The sequence below is a fragment of the Cucurbita pepo genome, chromosome LG11 (assembly GCF_002806865.2).
Source record: "Cucurbita pepo subsp. pepo cultivar mu-cu-16 chromosome LG11, ASM280686v2, whole genome shotgun sequence".
NCBI classification, from domain to species: Eukaryota; Viridiplantae; Streptophyta; class Magnoliopsida; order Cucurbitales; family Cucurbitaceae; genus Cucurbita; species Cucurbita pepo.
In genome coordinates this window covers 57374-77092 of record NC_036648.1, presented here as the reverse complement: position 1 = coordinate 77092, position 19719 = coordinate 57374, and the positions used below count along the sequence as shown (strand labels likewise).

The 19719-nt window shown below is 36.1% G+C and overlaps 3 protein-coding genes across 4 annotated transcripts; all 3 read left to right on the top strand.

Annotated features, from left to right (window-relative positions):
* The first annotated feature begins 530 nt into the window (after positions 1–530).
* On the top strand, positions 531–4549 carry LOC111806050 (polygalacturonase At1g48100-like). The gene is made up of 7 exons (XM_023691393.1): positions 531–1187; positions 1658–1789; positions 1973–2200; positions 2295–2339; positions 2434–2641; positions 3447–3637; positions 3918–4549. The coding sequence occupies exons 1-7, from the start codon at positions 633–635 to the stop codon at positions 4311–4313; spliced, it is 1755 nt and encodes a 584-aa protein (XP_023547161.1). The 5' UTR covers positions 531–632; the 3' UTR covers positions 4314–4549.
* Positions 4550–5191: 642 nt separating this feature from the next.
* On the top strand, positions 5192–15161 carry LOC111804694 (phosphatidylinositol 3-kinase, root isoform). Its single transcript, XM_023689446.1, has 17 exons — positions 5192–5411; positions 5718–5814; positions 6162–6258; positions 6699–6857; positions 6962–7171; positions 7614–7792; positions 10169–10316; positions 10935–11030; positions 12004–12139; positions 12244–12365; positions 12598–12792; positions 12957–13127; positions 13210–13347; positions 13688–13842; positions 14298–14441; positions 14548–14695; positions 14779–15161. Exons 1-17 carry the CDS (start codon positions 5300–5302, stop codon positions 14914–14916), a joined length of 2445 nt encoding a protein of 814 aa, XP_023545214.1. The 5' UTR covers positions 5192–5299; the 3' UTR covers positions 14917–15161.
* A 596-nt stretch (positions 15162–15757) lies between these two features.
* LOC111804695 (ADP-ribosylation factor 1) lies at positions 15758–19715 on the top strand. Of its 2 annotated transcripts, none has more exons than XM_023689447.1 (7): positions 15758–15876; positions 16497–16667; positions 16855–16925; positions 17058–17177; positions 17916–18034; positions 18115–18196; positions 19459–19715. In XM_023689447.1, exons 2-7 carry the CDS (start codon positions 16520–16522, stop codon positions 19462–19464), a joined length of 546 nt encoding a protein of 181 aa, XP_023545215.1. In that variant the 5' UTR covers positions 15758–15876; positions 16497–16519; the 3' UTR covers positions 19465–19715. The 2 variants fall into 2 exon arrangements, with proteins under 2 accessions (XP_023545215.1, XP_023545216.1); XM_023689448.1 differs by having other exon boundaries at positions 15826–15915.
* Positions 19716–19719: the final 4 nt, after the last annotated feature.

Genomic DNA, 19719 nt, shown 5'->3' with positions numbered 1-19719 from the left:
GGGGAAATGAAATGAGAAGCAAAAGCAGGCAGACATAGAGGGTTTTGTACGCTTGTAGTTAATGGCAGGAAAAAGAAAAGGGAAAGAAGAAAAGAGAAGATTAGGCCCGTGAACGTTGCATGTGACCAAAAAGAGCTGCTGTTATATTCAGTGCTGGCCTGACCTCGATACTTGTAGACCCACTCACGTGTGTCTTTTTGGCCTCTCCATCCCACCAACTAAAATAATATTCACAACTTCGCTTCTTAACCATACAAATGATTGAACCCCGAAAACGTAGCTTCAAACTTGGAGGTAATTAAAAAGCTTGTGCGGTAAGAATGTGTAAGAAAATTTTTGGTGGTGCTGTAAGAAAAGGCAAGAGTTAGGTAAATTAGAATGAAAAAGGGATCCAAATAAGGTAAAGAAGAGGGAATGGAGTTGAGGGGGTGAGGGGAGCATATGGTAGATGAGTGAGTTAAAGATGAGTTTTAAAGAGGCAGCTGGATGAGTCACATGCAGTCACATATGAACATGTGGCCAAAACGCCACGTCCCTGTTTTTCAGCTTGGCAATTCCTACCGGAATTCACAAAAAAGAAAGCTTCCTAATTAATAAAGGATGAGAGCGCAGGAAAAACAGGGAGAGGGGGAATGAAAAAAATAAATGCCTGCCATTATCAAAATGGTATGTTGTCTAGCATTTGTCTGCACAGTCTCCTGAAGCTTTTACAGAGTCTCCACCTATTTAACCCCGCTTCACCTCCCACTTGCTTTGGCACTCTCAAGACCACTGACTCTCTCTCTCTCTCTCTCTGTTTCTCCTCTCATTCGCCACTGAAAATGATGAGTGGGATGAGTTCCAAAAGCTTAACACTTGTACTTTTTATTGCTTTTCTTGTTTGGTCTTCAAACTTTGAAGCTTGCATTGCAAGGAGAGGAAAACACTGGAGACAGAGCAGGGAGGCCTCTGCTTCTCTATCCAAGAAGAAAGGCAGTCATGGCGGTAGCAAGAGCCACCATTCCGGTGGTTCCCACTCCAAAGCCCCACCGCCACACAATGCCTCTCCTCCCTCTCCAATTCCTCCTAAGCCCAAAGAAGAGATCGTTCAAACTCCACCCAAGAAAGGCTACAATGGCGGCGATTCTGCCATATTCAACGTTCTAGATTTTGGTGCTAAAGGCAATGGAGAGACTGATGACACTAAGGTACGTTCAATTCTACACCATATTCAACCTTCTTTTTCCTCCTATACAAATACTTGGAGATTGACATCTAACAGAATTTAGGCACTGCATAAGGATAAAGTTCCATTAATAATAATAATATTATGAAGAAAATTTGTACAAATGTGAATCATCATTTGTGTTGAAATACCAGCTTAAATCACCCCCCCTTCTTAAATCATTGTTTGAAATACCAGCTTAAATCATTTGTGGGAAAAAGAGCAGCTATTATGGCCAAATAAGCTAAAGCCAAAAGAATTGCCAGAATAATAATTATAACATAAGGAAAATAAAAGGTAGCTGACACGCAGCTTAATGTAACCCGGCCTTCAGGACCAGCTCCCAGGGCAGGCGGGACCCACAGCTAATGATAGAAAATAACTTAGTTATGACAGTTTTCTTATTAAAACAAAAATTAAGATTTTTTTTTTTTTTTGCACGACCCGTTTCAGGCATTTGAAGACGCTTGGGCCGCCGCTTGTAAGGTGGAGGGATCGACGGTCATGGTTCCCGCAGAATATGTGTTCTTCGTAGGACCCATTTCCTTCTCTGGCCCATATTGCCAACCGGACATCGTATTTCAGGTAAGCTTTTCTTTTACGCTCTAAGAAAGTAGAAAGGGGAATTAACGGTTACCCCATTCAAGGGTAACCAGCCAAATGATTAGGAACAGTTGTCGGACCCTCTCCCCCTCCCCCAAATCATCACCTCAGTTATCATTTATCATTTTGATGCTATTATATTGGCTAATTAAACTTAATTTGTAGCTGGATGGAACAATTATCGCTCCCACTGATCGCCAAACTTGGGGGAAAGGGCTGTTACAATGGATCCAATTCACAAAGCTGGTAGGGATTACCATACGGGGAAGTGGCGTAATTGACGGAAGAGGGTCTGTCTGGTGGCAAGATTCCTCTTTTGATGAGCCTATAGATGACGAGATGAAACTCATTATCCCCATAAACAATACCAGAGCTGAAACAAAACCGACGCCGGTAATCAACACTATCTATCTTCTTCTATATTATGCTTTTGTAGTTGTAAAGAGAAAGGGAAATGATGGTGGTTCTCTCCTAAAATATGTGGCAGATAGGAAGCAATCTAGATGGGAAGATGCCAAGCATCAAGCCAACTGTAAGGCTCACTCACTTACAAACTTCTAAGACGATTTCATTATGGCCCCATCATCCTCATCCTGTATAATTATTTGATATGTTATGTTACACAGGCACTTAGGTTTTATGGAAGCTTCAATGCCACGGTCACGGGCATAACAATCCAAAACAGCCCCCAATGCCACCTCAAGTTTGACAACTGCGTGGGAGTCCTGGTGCATGATTTCAGCGTCTCATCTCCTGGAGACAGTCTTAATACTGATGGAATTCACTTGCAAAACTCCAAAGACGTTCTGATCCACAGCTCCAGTCTCTCTTGTGGTAATTACGTCATTTGTTATTCAATATTATCTCTTAAATGGCTAAGGGTGTGCATGTCTTGACTCTTGAGATAAGCTCAATACTCGACATTCAATCACCATAGCCACTTAAAAGGAGCATTTGATGGATAAAACACTAAATATTGACATAAAAATGTGATAGGGTCCTGAACACATGCAACCTTATCTTGTCAGGAGACTTGAGAGTCTTTCATTGCAGCAATTTGCAAGCATTCACAGTTCGACACGTCACAATAATCAATCTTTATCCTATATAATGTTGAGCTACCAATCATATGTTGTGTGTCCATAATGCTTATTTTGTTTGCATCGTTCAGTTTTTATTGTTTGTATAGGCACTTAAAATTGTTTCTATCCTTCCTCCTTATGTCTGCTTAGTCTAACACGGGTCCACTGATCTTGATATTGAATTATGATATCAGATAGATCCTAAAGTTAACCAACACCTTTCCCTTTCTCTCTTCCTTTTCCTTTTCCTTTTCCTTTTCCTTTTCTCTTTGATGGAATAATCCCCCTTCCAAGGTGTGACCCCAACCACACTACTCTGCCACTTTTGGCACCTACAAGTTATAAAAATTAAGACCTTTTGGGAATGATGATGCTGAAGTATAAGTGCAATACTTCGATCAATTTCGGCATGTTGATTCTAAACTTAACGGAAGAAACGAAAAAAGAAAACAACAAAAACAATGTAGATTATGAGCATGGAACATGAGAAAATCTTTGCTAAAAGTTTGATGTTGGACTAAACAGGTGACTGATGATATTTGGTCTGATCCTTTCAGGAGATGATTGTGTTTCCATTCAAACTGGATGCTCGAACGTATACATACACAATGTGAACTGCGGGCCAGGACATGGAATCAGCATCGGCAGTCTGGGAAAGGACCATACAAAAGCTTGTGTTTCAAACATAACAGTCCGAGATGTCACAATGCATAACACGATGAACGGTGTTAGAATCAAAACATGGCAGGTACTTGTTTTTACGAAGAAAAACATGTGTTTCATCTTGTGTGAGTATGGGCCCTTATCAGCATGTTATGAATTCAAAAGCAAGTTCTTAGTAGGTACTATAGTCAATCGCTGCTGTCCTCCTGATACTCATAGGCTGAAATTAAATACCTTCAAAAAGTTCACAATGAACGGCATTCTTTCATGGACAGTCACAAGGCCCTATGAGTCATCTACAATGTTAATTGCTAAGCATTGAATATCCATAAGTATTGATAGAATGCGAAATGATATGTTTACAGGGAGGATCCGGGTCTGTTCAGAACGTTCTCTTCTCAAACATTCAAATGTCCGAAGTTCAATTACCAATTGTGATCGACCAGTTTTACTGCGACAAAGCCAAATGTACGAATCAGACTTCAGCGGTGGCTCTGTCAGGAATCAATTACGAGAAAATCAGAGGGACTTACACAGTGAAGCCTGTACACTTCGCCTGTAGCGACAACCTGCCATGCACGGATGTAACGCTGACGACTATAGAGCTGAAGCCACTGCAAGAGCGTTATCACTTATACGATCCTTTCTGCTGGCAAACTTTTGGAGAACTGAGAACCCCCACTTCACCTCCAATTGGGTGCTTACAGATCGGGAAGCCATCTAGCAACAGAGTTCAATATGAAGAAAATGATTCCTGCTAAGCTTAGAGTATAATAGTAGATGATTTCTGAGTGGTCGGCATTTGTGACCCCTTTTTTTTTTATACTTTTAGATGGCTAGATTAAAGCATATATTCTGGGAAGATCTATCAGTTCATACCAATCTTTCCTTATAGGGTTAAATATATGTGAATCATATAGTATATAGGACTCGATGTTTAGCTCGAACTTTATAGTTGGTAACTAAAGAGCATATTGTTTGATGATGCACATTTTCATTGCTTGGTGTCGGTACTTCTCTAATTCTGCTCTTCTCCATTAAAACTTTTTTTTAATATCTTTTAAATTATAAATGTAATAATGAGGGTATTTTTAAAATAAAATATTAACCCTTTTCCCTTCATTTCATTTGTACTAAAAATATTATTTAAAATAAATACATTTAAACCGTGGAAAATATATATAAGAATGGTAAAAGTATTAGGTTATAGATTCAAACATTGTAGGAGAGAGAACAAAATGGAAGAGAGAAATGATATATAAATATAGATAAATGTTGTCCACATACTAATAATAAAAATTTAAAGCTTCAATTATAGAAAAAGAAGGGCATTAATATTAATAGGTAAAATAAGCATATAACTCTGCCAAAATGTCTTCAGGGTAATTTAACTATATTTTTATGGGGGCATTTTGACGAATCCAGTTTTTACGTTTTAAAAAATCCGTTTTTCTAAAACGGCATTGAGCCCCAATTGCCCTAAAACATCAAGAAACGGTGGTACAGAATCAGAGACATCATACGAGATGTGCCATATATTTGTTTCATTATTATCCCCTCCGCCAAAATCTAAATCTAAATCAAAATTAAAATTTAAGTTTATTTTTTCTTTTACGCAAACTTTGCTTTTATTTTTTATTTTTTCTTTTTTCTTTTTTCTTTTTTTCGCTAAGCTTTTATCCGTAAAGCTCATTCCCCATACGAAGTTAACTATGAGCAGCTTTATTTCCCAATCCATTTAGCGGAGATGACCGGAAACGAGTTCAGATTCTTCTTGTCCTGCGACATCAATCTCCCCGTCACCTTTCGGGTTGAAAGATTGGAGGGTAATTTGCCTCCCGCCAAATCCTCTGATCCAGGTTCCCTTCTAATTCTTTCAATTCATCTTGATCATGCGTAATTTTTCGTAGTTATTGCTCGAAAGCCCATCTGGATTTCCTCTGACTCCCGCCAACATAGTTCAATTATGACGAAGTAGGTGTGTTTTGGATCACCTATTTGGTCATTTGTAAGACTACCCGATGGTCAATTGAAGTCTTGGCTGCTGAATTGCAGCTTGTTAGTTAGATAAACATGGATTGATAGGACGATTGTTTTATGTACGTTGTACTGATGTTACTAATTTTTCTTATTTTCATGATATATTCCATCTACTTCTTCTTCAGAAACTGATTCTGCACCCGAGGAGAGAAGAGCAGAGCTATTTGTGGAGTGTGCTCTATACATTGACGGTGCCCCGTTTGGCCTCCCTACTAGAACAAGGTTTCATCCATTTAGCCACTATGTTTTTTTTTTTCGATCTCTTTCTCCATCACTATTATAAGTTCAGGATTCCTTGTATGGACACGCCTCGTATTCGTATTTCCCCTCCCTTCTCTTGAAGATGATTCTTGCCAGCTTGATTTTCTAACTTTCAAGGCCCCTGTGATTTTCCAACGTAATTATTTTCACATTTAAAGCACTAGAATGTCAATCAAGTTTGTTTTTCAAATTTAGAATATCATTTTATATATCAGCACCTTTTATTTATTTATTATTGTTGTTTTACTTTTCGTTTCTGATTGAAAGTGATGATAACTCTTTACCTGACTTTTATTGCATTGTGCTAGATTGGAATCAGCAGGACCTTCATATTGCTGGAGTGAACTTATCACATTGAGTACCAAATATCGAGACTTAACTGCTCACTCGCAACTAGCTTTGACGGTTTGCCAGATTTTTATGATACTATTTTTGTTTCATTTCCCCCATTTAGACAATTAGTATCTAAAGTTCATAACTGTTTGTATTGAACTTTTTTTCTATCGTAACCATTTGAGCCTTTAGAATTTGAGAGTTGTAACCAATTGTACGAGTCCTTTCCTTTGTTTATACTCATTTTAGACTTTACGGTATAATTTGTAGCTTTTCCACCTAAGTAAATCAATACTCTTTTCCACCTGACCAAATAAATATTCATCGTCTTCGCCTATGACATTGCTAATGGTTGATCTGCTACTGCCTCTCTTGGTTTTTTTAACTTACTTTGACACTACTTTTTTATCTAGATTACGATTTTTGTTGTACTCAATGTCTTTGAAACAATAATATTATTGTAAATATTTTACATTTTGTTTAAGTTGTCTTAGTTTCTCTTGCATTTTTAGGTTTGGGATGTATCACGTGGGAAAGAAGAGGAATTGATTGGGGGAGCCACAATCCTTCTTTTTAATAGGAAGAAACAACTGAAAACAGGCAAGCAGAAGCTTCGGCTTTGGCTAGGAAAAGAAGCAGATGGATCATTCCCAACAACAACTCCTGGAAAGGTTTGAGACTACTATGTACTGCAAGAACATCAATTTTCAACTTTCAATACTTCAACGGCTCTTCAATTGATCACTTTATTCAACTACAAGCTGTCTTTGTACAGGTCCCTAGACATGAGCGTGGAGAGTTGGAACGTCTGGAAAAGCTAGTGAACAAGTATGAAAGGGGACAAATTCTTCATGTCGATTGGCTAGACCGCATTACATTTAAAGCCATGGAGCAAATTAGGGAGCGAGAAAGCTCTAAAAATGGGAATTCTAAATTGTATTTGATTGTTGATTTCTCTGGATTTGAACATCGAGTGGTGTTTCAGGTACTGTAGATCTAAATTTATATTTGTTTTGTTATATTATATTATTGTTATCAATTTTTTTGTGGCCCATTCGCATGATTAAGTATTTGATATTGAATGATCATAGAGGACTGATGATCTCATCTTACTGTCTTATTTGCTATACAGTGGTTTATCTTATGTTGGATGTTGCCGTTTAACTTCTTGAAAGTAAAAACCATGATGTCTTGCTTTTCTCTTTCCCAAAATAATAATAATAGTAGTAGTAGTAGTTTGTTCACACATTCTTATCTGATAGTACTGATGATTTCTACTGCTCTGCCGCATTGTTGCGTGATTTCAAAGGTCATGAATGTTATTGTACCAGGATCTACGAATAGATTTCAACTGTTTCTAGGATAAGAGAACCCCCCCCCCNCCCAATTCACTGTATGCTGATCCTTGTTGGCTTTATGATATGAAGGAATCTGGTGCAAATTTCCTATTACCCTCTCCAATAGCCTCAACAAATGAAATCGTAAATGTGTGGGACCCTGAAATGGGGAAGATTAATCCCTCTGAGCACAAGCAGCTGAAGCTGGCTAGGAGCTTAACTCGTGGTATCATTGATAGGGATCTAAAACCGAGCTCCAACGAGAGAAAGTAAGCAGTCAATTAAGATACCAGTTAACCACTCAATTTTATTGTGGTTGAACTGCCTTTTAAATTTGAGGTTTACTAAATGACATCTAATTTGATCTACTATGAGAGAGAGATTAAGCAGTAAAAAAAAATTCTTTTAGTTTGTTTTCACTGATGGCATATCTTTCAGAAAAATAGAAGTTTTTTTCCTTCCAAAGTTACAGATTGTGTAGTGATTTCGAATGCCCAACAACTTTAATCTTTACCTTTCATTAGAAAAATTGTTCTCGAGTAATTCTTGAAAATAAAAGCACAAAGCTAATCTTCTAGAATTGCTTCCAAATAGCCTTTAGATCATGTTTTCATTTGTTATATTCTAGGTGGAGACTTTTCACTTGAATTGTTTACTTCATTCGTTTTGAGAATGTCTTATTCAGATAACATTATCCTATTATTTGTATTTCTAATTTAGAATAGGAAATGGATGGTCGTGCTTTTAAGGTATGTAGGAGATAAAAGGAGTTCCGGGCACCTTCATGCTGTGCCTTTAGCTATTCAGATTTTAAAGATTCCACTACTCTTGATAACTAACACAGCAGGCCCACCTGAAGTTCGGGTTCTTTCGTACAGACTTTTTGGGCAAATCTTTTCATGGGGGACTGTCCTTCTCGCTGTTCTTTTTCTTCCCTTTTCAGAACAGTATGTGTGTTTCACTGGAAATTATGTTTGTCTAAGAAGAAAGGAAGTATAAAGAAAATGCAGGCCACACACATACAAAAGAAAAAACAGCTCGAAACAGTTGATTGATATGATTCCCAAGACAAAGGAGGAATTATTCTCATACGACATAAATTGGGCANAGTAGTAGATTGACGAAGGAAACATCAAAAGAAATCACACTCCTACCCTCCTCCTGAGTTCCTTTCTCATTCTCAAAATACTTAAGGTTGCTTTCGAAGCAAATGTACCATAAAATATCAAGAAACCTGCCTCAGAACTCTCCAATATCTTGAAACGGAGGATATAGAAGGTCCTCCAGAACAAAATGAATGAATCCAACGACACACCATATAATTGGGACAGCCTGGACCAAACCTTCACAAAGAATGGACAAAGTCAAAGGATATGATTAAAATCCTTCAAGCCATTACTACCCATGACATGTCAATGAAGGAAAAAGGCAAAAAGGAAGTCCTGTAGAGGATATCCATGATTTTAATCCTCCATTGAGCAACAAAGAAGCTAAGTAATGAGCTGTATTTCATAGTTTCGCCTTCTAGAGATCTGCAAAGGAGGGAGCTGAGTGTCTGAGAAGGAGCTATATGATAAGACTTCAGACTCAGATGATCCCTACCTCCTGGAACAGGAAGAGCCAGAAATCCTCTATTGAGGACAAAATAGGACTCAACAATTTTTTTTTTTTCCAAATAAGGATCTGATAAACTGGAAAGAAGAGTAACTCCTGAATAGTGCTCAAAGCAAGAGGACATATTAACAAGTTATCCTGTCTTCAGAATCGTAGTTAAAAACTCACTGTGAATTAAAGAATCTGAACCAAAAGTGCAAAAAACCATAGAATAGGGACAATGGAAAAACCAATGCTTGATCCTCATTGGCTAACATAATAAACAAACAGTAGGTTGCAAATGGTCTTGATATCTTCTGTCTAACTGAACCAGTTTTCTCTTCTTCTAGATATTAGCATTAGTTGAACCTTTATCTGAATATGACTCTGGCCTGTTTTGTGCACTTATGTTCTGTTTTATCCTGATTGGAGATGAATTCTCCCGAGGCCCTGTAGTTGAACCAGGAATGTATGTAGTTCTGTTTATAGCAAGATAGAAACTTTTCATTAATTAATTCAAAGAACCAAAAATACTCAAGGATATGAACTCTTGAAAGAGTGTAAAGGAAAAAGAGAAAAGGGAGAAAAAAAATGAACAAAACACGCTGAACCAGAAAAGAACGATCAGGAAGAATGAATAAAAGCATCCCAATTTGTGAAAATAATACTTGAAGAATGATGATCAAATAAGCTACAAAGTGAGCATTATTGAGAAGTACAATTAGTGATTTGCACATGGTATAGAATTATTGTATTCTATATTTTTCTCATTGAATAATGGTATAATTTTTTCTGTTCTCAGGCACAAATAAGTTCATGTTTGGTTCTTTGTATACATTTTAATTAGATACCTTTTGTTAGCTATATTGCGTTACCATGTCACTGCAATTTTAAAGTTGAAGGGAAGCGTTTCTGTCCACCTTTTTTTACCCCTAGGTGATATATAAAGCATGTTGATAAATCGATTACATATTTATTTACATTTTAGGTTACTATGTTACTGCAGTTTTTATCTTCAAACTATGTTGAATATGCTCTCTTCCTTTTGTTAGATCAATACAGAGGATACTAAAGTACCCACCTACAAGAAGTTTGAGTGGAGATGAAAGACAGCTCCTCTGGAAATTTCGTTTCTCGTTGATGTCGGAGAAGAGAGCTCTCACAAAGTTTCTTCGATGTGTTGAGTGGAGTGACATTCAGGTTAGATCTTTTTCAATCCTCCTCCCATCATCGTCATTACTCTTTGTTGTTGTATCATATATTTCTTACCTATGTATCCAAGCATGAAGTGAAATGGAATCATATATTTCTTACCTTTATTGTTGTTCATTTTCAAGAAAATGTAGAATTCTCTCAAGCTCGTATATCAACTTGACATTATGGAATCTTCTTTTTTATTTAACCCTTGCTTCAATAGGCTTTGGACGTGAAGTTTGAAAATTATGCATTTTCTTGTAATAAAAACATCTGATGGTCAGCCGGAGAAGAGGTTTATATAAGAGTAAATGACGTTGTTTTACCAAGTAGGATTGACCAAAACCTAATATCTATAATCTCAAGTTCCCAACCACCCCCCCCCCCCCCCCCNTTACATTTAATAAAAAGGATGTTTACCTGTAATTGCCTGATAGCGTTTGTCACTATATTTGTTCTTTACAATTATGTTTACCTTCACTCTTGTGGCAGTAATTACATTGCATCTCCGTGCATTAGCTCTCTTTCCCTGTTGAAATCTTCCTTCATATATGCACATTCATATTGGTAGAAAACATGATAAATTTTTTAAAATTTATATTTCTGTGAACATACTAAGTGCAGGAGGCAAAACAAGCATTACAATTGATGCATAAATGGGAAACAATCGATGTCTGTGATGCATTGGAGCTTCTCTCTCCTGTTTTTGAAAGTGAAGAGGTAGTTCCACTTATTTTTTTAAAAAAGTCAATATTTTCATTATTTACCCTTGTAATGATTGTCACTTTATTTCTCTTCCACATGCACGTCCATAGAGCTTTTAAGGCACAAAGTGCAAGCAATCGTGGGCTTAAGTGTTAAAGAAAAAATAATTCTTTGTCTTATTTTTATTTTTTTAAAATTGTATGAGGGACAAAGATTTCATTATAACCAAGGAAAGATGTAAGGATTTCAATTACAAGAAAAACAACAAAGAAATATATTGCAATATCAAAAGGGAAATGACCATATCAATAGCCTTTCGAAATAGAATAATCATCTCCCTCTAAGATCCCCAACTCCTCCTATTTATAGCCAATTCATCCTAATCCTAACTAATTACCTCTAAGCCTTTACTAATATCCTATGTATATTTCAAACGTATGCTCTTTTAGTACTGTCACAAAAGATTACAAAAGATAAAAAAATAAAATGGGAAATTTATAGATGAATATATAATACTTTGAAATAATAATATAATGAGCGTTTATTTTTCTAAAAAAGATTTTGTTCAAAGATATAGACCTTAATATAGTGTCTTTCTTATTTCTTTGGAAAATAAGAAAAATAAAAAAGCTTAAGATAAGAATTGACTGAGGCACGTGCCTTAACAAAAGCTTAAGAAAAGGCTGAGGCACGCGCCTTAATGAATGGATATGAACACAATGGCACATTCGAGGGAGGATCATTTGTGATACATAATTAAAGAGGTATTGTGAACTTTGCAAGTAATCAAATACTGGGTAAGATGGCATGCATTATCTCATTCCGTTAAGGAATTCTTCCAACTTTTTACTTACAAGTTCTTATGAAAGAAATAGAAATGAGTTCTTATGAAAGAAATAGAAATGCTGGAAGGTGTCTCGTATTTGTACTGAGCATCTTAGTATAATAATCAAAATGAATTGGATTTACATATAATTTCCATCTTCAGGTTCGTGCATATGCTGTCAGTGTTCTTGAAAGAGCAGATGACGAAGAGCTCCAGTGTTACTTGCTTCAACTGGTTCAAGCTCTTAGATTTGAGAGATCTGATAAATCTCGACTTTCTCATTTTCTTGTGCAGCGTGGTATGTGAATGCTTGTGTGCTTTCTAGTCTAAATATGTTTTTGTATTCCAGTGCCAATTTTATCTTTCACCATATCTTACCCAAGATTCCTTTGAATTTGACAGCACTACACAACATTGAGTTGGCTAGCTTTCTTCGCTGGTATGTTGCGGTTGAGCTTCATGATCCTGCATATGCCAAACGTTTCTACTGTACCTATGAGATCCTGGAAGAGAATATGATGAAGGTATTTTCTAGAAGCCTCAGAAGTACAATTATATATTTGGGATATGCAAAGATGCAAGTTAGACAATTATAAAGTGCGTTATAATGGTGGGAGTTTGATAAAATCATGCTTGGATTCGTATCCAACAAGCAACTTATTTTTCCATGGAGCTTACAGATGATAGAGAAATGGTTCCATGGAAGTGAATTAATTATGCATAATGTACTTAAATAATTAAATCTGCCTATTGCAGTTGACTGCTGGTGTCAATGGAGACCAAGATGGTTTTAAGCTATGGCATGGCTTGGTGCGTCAAACGGAACTGACAGCTCAGTTGTGTTCAATAATGAGGGACGTAAGAAATGTGCGTGGCAATACCCAAAAGAAGATCGAGAAGCTCCGGCAGCTGCTTTCTGGTCTTCTGAGCGAACTTACTTACTTTGAAGAGGTACACCTATAGATTGGATGCTGTCTACTGCAGATCTCAGAATCACGAGCAACCTACAGGGCCTTGTTTGTACCTTTTGATACAACAAAGTTTCATTCTTAGATAGTTTCATGTATTTATCAGGTTGCTATATAACTAACTTTGTCGGTATTTCTTATTGGTAGGCCATACCATCGCCATTGGCTCCAGGTGTGCTCATTGTTGGGATTGTGCCAGCAGAGTCATCAATATTTAAAAGTGCACTACATCCTTTGCGTCTTACTTTCCGAACAGAAAATGGTGAAAGTTGCAAAATCATCTTCAAGAAAGGAGATGATATTAGGCAAGACCAATTGGTAAATTTAAATTAGCTCCCCCCTCACCCTCCTGACTCTTGCAAACGTCACTATTGTCATTATGAGTTCTTGGTATCTATAGGTTGTTCAAATGGTTTGGCTCATGGATCGATTGCTTAAATTGGAAAATCTTGATCTTCACTTGACTCCCTATAAAGTTTTGGCGACTGGACAAGATGAAGGCATGTTGGAATTTATACCATCTCGATCTTTGGCACAGGTACTGGGCACATCTAATACAGTTCACTTCTATTTGCAGAATTTGAATATGAAATATTTAGTCTTTTAAAACCACGATAAGAAATTTAAAAATCATCTCAACCTTATTCTGAAATTTTTCTTAATATTGCGCAAGGTTTAATGCACGCAGCCACGAGGAATCAGGCATCTTTGAATATTACACAAAAAAAGAGAAAAAACTATCATTCTTTGACTTCAAGTTGCTTTCCCTAGTAATGCTTTTAGGTTAATATTATTATCCACTATAACAAAATTTAACATGCTTGCCGCTTGCATGATTTTTTAATTGGTCGATTAAGATATATTGTTCTTGTGTCTAGATCCTTTCAGAACATCGTAGCATCACAAGCTATCTGCAAAAGTTTCATCCTGATGAGCATGGGCCCTTCGGAATCACGGCTACCTGTCTTGAAACATTTATTAAAAGCTGTGCTGGATATTCTGTCATTACGTACATATTGGGCATTGGTGATAGGTGGTTATTCTTGAGCTTTGTAGCTTTATAGCCAACATCTAAGAGCTTAAAATCCTTGTCTTATTGAGTGTTCTCGTTAAGAAGGATAACTGAGAATTATGATTTTCTTGGTAAATTTCCAAATTGCTGAGGCTGTAGATGTTTCTTTATCTTTGAACTAAAGGGGATGGCAGTTATAAGGACGCCACCTCCACAATAAGCTAACGTAGAAATTCTCTCCTCTATAGCTTTTTTATGGACTTGTTCATCTGTTTTATTGTTGGTAATTTGATTCATTTTATGATACTGTTGCCAACTTTCCTCCTCTTCTTTCATGAATATATATAATTATTTCTGATTAGAACAACAATGTATCATGACTTTTACCTTTGATTTTATTGGATTGAAGCTCAAAATTATCCGGACTCCTATCACCAGGGTTGCATTCTGATAGCACTGATCTTCTTCTTCTGCAGACATCTGGACAATCTTCTCTTAAGGGATGATGGGCGTCTTTTTCATGTTGATTTTGGCTTTATCCTCGGCAAAGATCCCAAGCCATTTCCACCTCCCATGAAGCTGTGCAAGGAGATGGTTGAGGCTATGGGCGGGGCTGAAAGGTATAGAAGTGTGCAGTAATTAGTAAATATACGTAGATTGTCTTTTTCCCTGAATCTTTGGTCCATGCATGAGAAACTAATTGCTAACCATTTCTTCCTACTTCAGCCAATACTACACAAGGTTCAAGTCATATTGTTGCGAAGCGTACAATATCCTTCGAAAGTCGAGTAATCTTATCTTAAATTTATTTCACCTGATGGCGGGTTCCAATATTCCCGACATTGCTTCTGATCCTGAAAAGGGCATCCTTAAAGTGAGTTTCTTGTTCGGTTTGGTTGGACTCTTAAACTAAAGTATTCTGTTCTTGTTCTGATGGAGAAGTTGATGGTGTTACAGCTTCAGGAGAAATTTCGCCTGGATTTGGATGATGAAGCCTGTATACATTTCTTCCAAGATCTTATTAATGAGAGCGTTAGTGCGCTATTTCCTCAAATGGTAGAAACAATTCATCGCTGGGCGCAATACTGGCGATGAGCAGCCACCCACAGGACGTGCAGATTAGAGAGTAGATTGGTAGTTATCTATAGTTCAAAGTCTCCGCCAGCAATATTCATCCTCTTCTTCCCCCAATTGCAAAATAAAACTTCTTCAGTAGATAAGTGGCCGAGGTTCTTTGCTATGACACTGTAAAAATTCGAACTTATTCTATAGTTTAAGCAGTGTGTCAGACTTGGCATTTATTATTTCTATCGAATTTCATACATCACCCTTTTGGCTTACGTGCTACCGTATCTCCTTCATTTGCAAAATAATTTTGTGTGTACAACAGGTCATTCATTCCTCGACTAATTATAAAGGTGAGGTGTTTCCGCTGGTAGAGAAAGTCGAAGAAGAGTGAGATCTTGAAAGAGGGGAAATTTGGAAGTGAGCAGGAAGAGATATTACTCATAAATATTTTATGCCTAATAAGAACTATCACAACTAATGGTTTTAACACTTCATTCTAAATTTTTTGACATTCAATTTCAACATCATAAAAAAAAAAAAATATATGATAATTCTTTTGTCTCAATAAGATTTGAGTATTTAACATCTTAGTTTGGTTGTTCACATATACATTTAACTAATTAAAAATCAAATTAAGTTCATAGACAATTTTTAAAATTAAATTACAAACTTAACCATTGAATTTTTTAAAAAATAATATAATAATTATTAGTATTTTTATTTATTTTATCGTACCAAAGCTAAATGCTAATGAACACTACCACTGGCCACTTGGCGCCAATTAATTGGAGGGACAGCGGACTTGAGATGCAAATTCGATTTAGGGGTAGAATCGTATTTCCGCCCTACCTCGATCGCTTCTTTATTAGGCCATCCTAGCAATATTCTTCCCCCAGCGCCATATTACGCGTTGCTCTGAAGCTCGATTTTTCTTGCTCTCTCCATCCCTTTCAATACACCTCTGGCCTCTTTGTGTAGCTCTCGGAGGTAATTCCAATCTTCTGAATCTCGATCTGCTTTCGTTCTGTGAGTTATACTTCTTTGGAGAATATCGATGGATTCATTCCATTCCGTTCTTGTATTTCTCCCTCTCTCTCTCTCTTTGCTGTTGATTATATGTTGGAGTTAGGCCCTTCTTATGTGTCGCCAACGGTTTTTCTGATAATTAAATCGTTTATTTCAAGAATTTCAATGATTATTTACTTCTGTTGAAGGATTTCTGTTCGATTTCGAACTCTTTGACGTGCTTGACGGATCTATGGTTCCGATCTGTTCTGTTTGGGGCTTAATGTTTGTTTTCGTAGATCTTGGTAATGGAATGTTAGTTATTTAAAGGAACTGTGTGAGCCAACCGGTCTTTCAGATGATCACGATATCGATCTCGCTGTGTCGCATGCATTATATCATTCATTTGCTCACCTTCTTCTCCGTGCAGTTGAATGCACGGAGTAACTTCCCTGGATTTCTTGTGCTGGCGTTTTTTTACTGGAGATTTAACCTTTTCTTTTATGATTCAACAGTGTTCTAAATAATTTTAGCGATTATTCCGGTTCGTAATCATTGTCATTTCTCCTTGTGAGTATCATACTTTTGCTTCAAATATGCAGGAACTTCAACGTTACGAACAGATATGGGGCTGACTTTCGGAAAGCTCTTCAGTCGGCTGTTTGCTAAGAAGGAGATGAGAATTCTGATGGTTGGCCTTGATGCTGCTGGTAAGACGACCATTCTCTATAAACTCAAGCTTGGAGAGATCGTCACAACTATTCCTACCATCGGTAAGCTTTTTATCCCTCCCTTCCTTTCATTCTTTGTATGTAATTCTGTTTTTACGCTACTTAAAAGATTGTGTAATCATTTCGGAGGAGCTACTAGTCTTATAATTATTAGTATGCTTTCATTGATGTGATTGGATTCCCTGACATCAACATTTGACATTATAATTGATTTTTATCTTTATTGCAGGATTTAACGTGGAGACTGTGGAATATAAGAACATCAGCTTCACTGTTTGGGATGTCGGTGGTCAAGACAAAGTATGAATTTAGAAGTCTATTTTTCATCAGTTGTTAGCTGTGTACAAGCTTCTCAGTGCATTTTTCTCTCTATAATTCAATCGATTCATGAATGATTAAACGTACTAATAAATGACATTTGTCTTTCCGCAGATTCGTCCATTGTGGAGGCACTACTTCCAGAATACGCAAGGTCTTATATTTGTGGTGGACAGTAACGACAGAGACCGTGTTGTTGAGGCAAGGGATGAATTGCATAGAATGCTGAATGAGGTGTGCTGAATGTCTGCATCATTCATTAACTTTTATTGTTGGGATCTATAGATTTCATGTTATCCACACTGTCAATAGAGATATCGTATTTTGTGTTAAATATGACAATTTAAATTCTAGAGTTGCAGTTCTTAGCCAAAGATTGGAGGATGATCAATGGTAACTTGATTTTCTGTTTCGTACTATGCTCGGTATGCTTGCGTGTAGGAGTTGCATCAAATAATTAAACCACTCAAGAGGAGTCCTAATCGTGAAGTTTCTTAGTGGATAGATTTGATGATATTTTATTATGGCATGCCACATGTATGGAATTCGTTTCTTTCTGTCCAATGAAAACCAGACCAGAATGATTTATGAATCATTATAGGAGATTAATTGTGTTTATTTGTGCGTTGTATGTTTTTTTTTTTTTTTCCTCTTATATCCTTTGGGCAAAAATTATAATGTCTTGAGTTAATTTGGCATATATTTTCGTTTGTCAATATTTGTGCAGTCCAATGACACACACTCGTAGACGACATTGGTTTCAAACTACGACTAGTAGTTAACCAGGATTGAGCATGGCTTTGTTTCAAACCACTACCCCATTTCTACCCAGACAAATCATTCTTTAATTTCTCCCCTTTATTTATTTTACCCGCTTGCTCCTTGGTTTTTAGTGGTCAATTATTTTATTGGGTTAAGGACATGTATGTAAGATGGAATTGCGACTGAAGTTTTTTTGATCACTGACTTCAGGATGAGCTTCGAGATGCAGTATTACTTGTGTTTGCTAACAAACAAGATCTCCCCAATGCAATGAATGCCGCTGAGATTACTGATAAGCTTGGTCTTCACTCTCTTCGGCAGCGCCATTGGTAATTCTTGTGTTCTTCCATCCATTACCATTTTTGCTTCATACATCTGAAGTGTGATCAACGTCTTGTGGTGTTTATAGGTATATCCAGAGCACCTGTGCAACCTCCGGGGAAGGGCTCTATGAGGGTTTAGATTGGCTCTCAAACAACATTGCTAACAAGGTACGTGCCCTTTCCTTGTGTACCAGGCCTAAATTTATTATTAGTGGCTCGTCTGATTTATTATCTTTAATTTACCTTTATTCATTTTGGGTTTTATTATAAAAAAATGCCCACCTTTTTCCATTTTTAATATTGAACTTGATTTTTTGAAAAGCCTTTTCGTATACATATTCATATTTACGTAGACATTTAAACTCCAATATGAAAGCTAATTACCAACGTAAAAATGCCTTGATAATATTATGTTTAACACGATGTGTAACAAAAGTAAAATACTACCAAGAAGGGGGAAAAAGTGAGCTAGAAGTTTAGAGCCATTAAATCACCATAAATTGTAAACGTAGTGCCTTATTCAAATTTAATGTCCGTTATTGAAGGATCAATGGTGAATTGTGGAAAATTTTGTTAAGATGACAAAATTGAGAACTACAATAAAAAGATAAAGTTTTCTAACTAAAAAAAATTGAAAAAGCCAAGATTTGAGAGTTTTCTAAAATCCACGTAGAATTGAGATAAAATATATATATATATATATATATATATATATATACACACTATTAATAGAAGTAAGATTGAGTGTTCAAGGACTAGAATATATTATAAGTAGAACACTTTTTAAAGAGAATTTCTAAATATTTTTAGAATTAAGGTTAAATTACAAATTTAATTTTGAAACTTTCATGTTTGTGTTTAAATTTTGTGTTTGATAAGTTTTTGACATATTCAACATTTTTCAATATTAAATATTCAATGTTTTTGCTCATAGATTTATGATTTTTTTTTTAAAAAAAAATGTCTATATGACAAGCACAAAATTAAAAGCCAATCTTATTAGACCAAAAAATCTAAACGTTTAGGAACTCATGATATACTTTTTTAACCTTTAGGATCTTATTTGAACTTTTAAAGTTTGGGGTTAGAACTTTGAAGATCAGTTAAAGTAAAGAAAAATTATAGTCTAAGTAGGTTTGAAATTTCAAATATTTATTATAATTAATATAATTTTGAATTTACCAATATATCTAAATAATAACGAATGTTTAGACCAAAAAAAGTTAGGAACGAGTTTTCATTTCTAATTGAAGAAACATGGATAACATCGGCTAAAAGTTGAACATTCTTATAACTTTTATTTTACTGTTGTTTTTTATCTTGAAAAGAATATTTATAATCATATTCCCAGAATGATCTAAAATAATACTATTAATGACGCGTTATATAGAACACTAAAAATGGACTTTTGTTCAATGTGTGTGATGCAGGCATAAAGCTGTGAAAGAGTTGTCTTGTAGACTGGCAATCCTGGATGCAGGGGTGAATGTTATCTACTTTTTCTTGTTTTTTTGGGGAATAGTCTTCCATGCCTTTTCTTTGGGGATAATCTTCCGTGGTATCGGTCTATCATATTGTAATGGATATTTGTGTCTTCACCTAGCCTTTTGTGTGTTTAATGAGATTATGTTATTCAAACTAAACTCGTCATCTTCTAATGTGAAATTCTTCAAAATTATCAGTTTCACTTG

Bases quoted from the DNA above. Each gene is read 5' to 3' on its own strand.
- LOC111806050 (XM_023691393.1), top strand. From the start codon at position 633: ATGAAAAAAATAAATGCCTGCCATTATCAAAATGGTATGTTGTCTAGC. The intron at 2,201-2,294 runs GTAATCAACACT...AATATGTGGCAG, and splicing joins CTGAAACAAAACCGACGCCG to ATAGGAAGCAATCTAGATGG. The intron at 2,642-3,446 runs GTAATTACGTCA...TGATCCTTTCAG, and splicing joins CAGCTCCAGTCTCTCTTGTG to GAGATGATTGTGTTTCCATT.
- LOC111804694 (XM_023689446.1), top strand. From the start codon at position 5,300: ATGACCGGAAACGAGTTCAGATTCTTCTTGTCCTGCGACATCAATCTC. The intron at 5,815-6,161 runs GTTTCATCCATT...GCATTGTGCTAG, and splicing joins GGCCTCCCTACTAGAACAAG to ATTGGAATCAGCAGGACCTT. The intron at 7,172-7,613 runs GTACTGTAGATC...TATGATATGAAG, and splicing joins AACATCGAGTGGTGTTTCAG to GAATCTGGTGCAAATTTCCT.
- LOC111804695 (XM_023689447.1), top strand. From the start codon at position 16,520: ATGGGGCTGACTTTCGGAAAGCTCTTCAGTCGGCTGTTTGCTAAGAAG. The intron at 16,926-17,057 runs GTATGAATTTAG...GTCTTTCCGCAG, and splicing joins ATGTCGGTGGTCAAGACAAA to ATTCGTCCATTGTGGAGGCA. The intron at 17,178-17,915 runs GTGTGCTGAATG...CACTGACTTCAG, and splicing joins TGCATAGAATGCTGAATGAG to GATGAGCTTCGAGATGCAGT.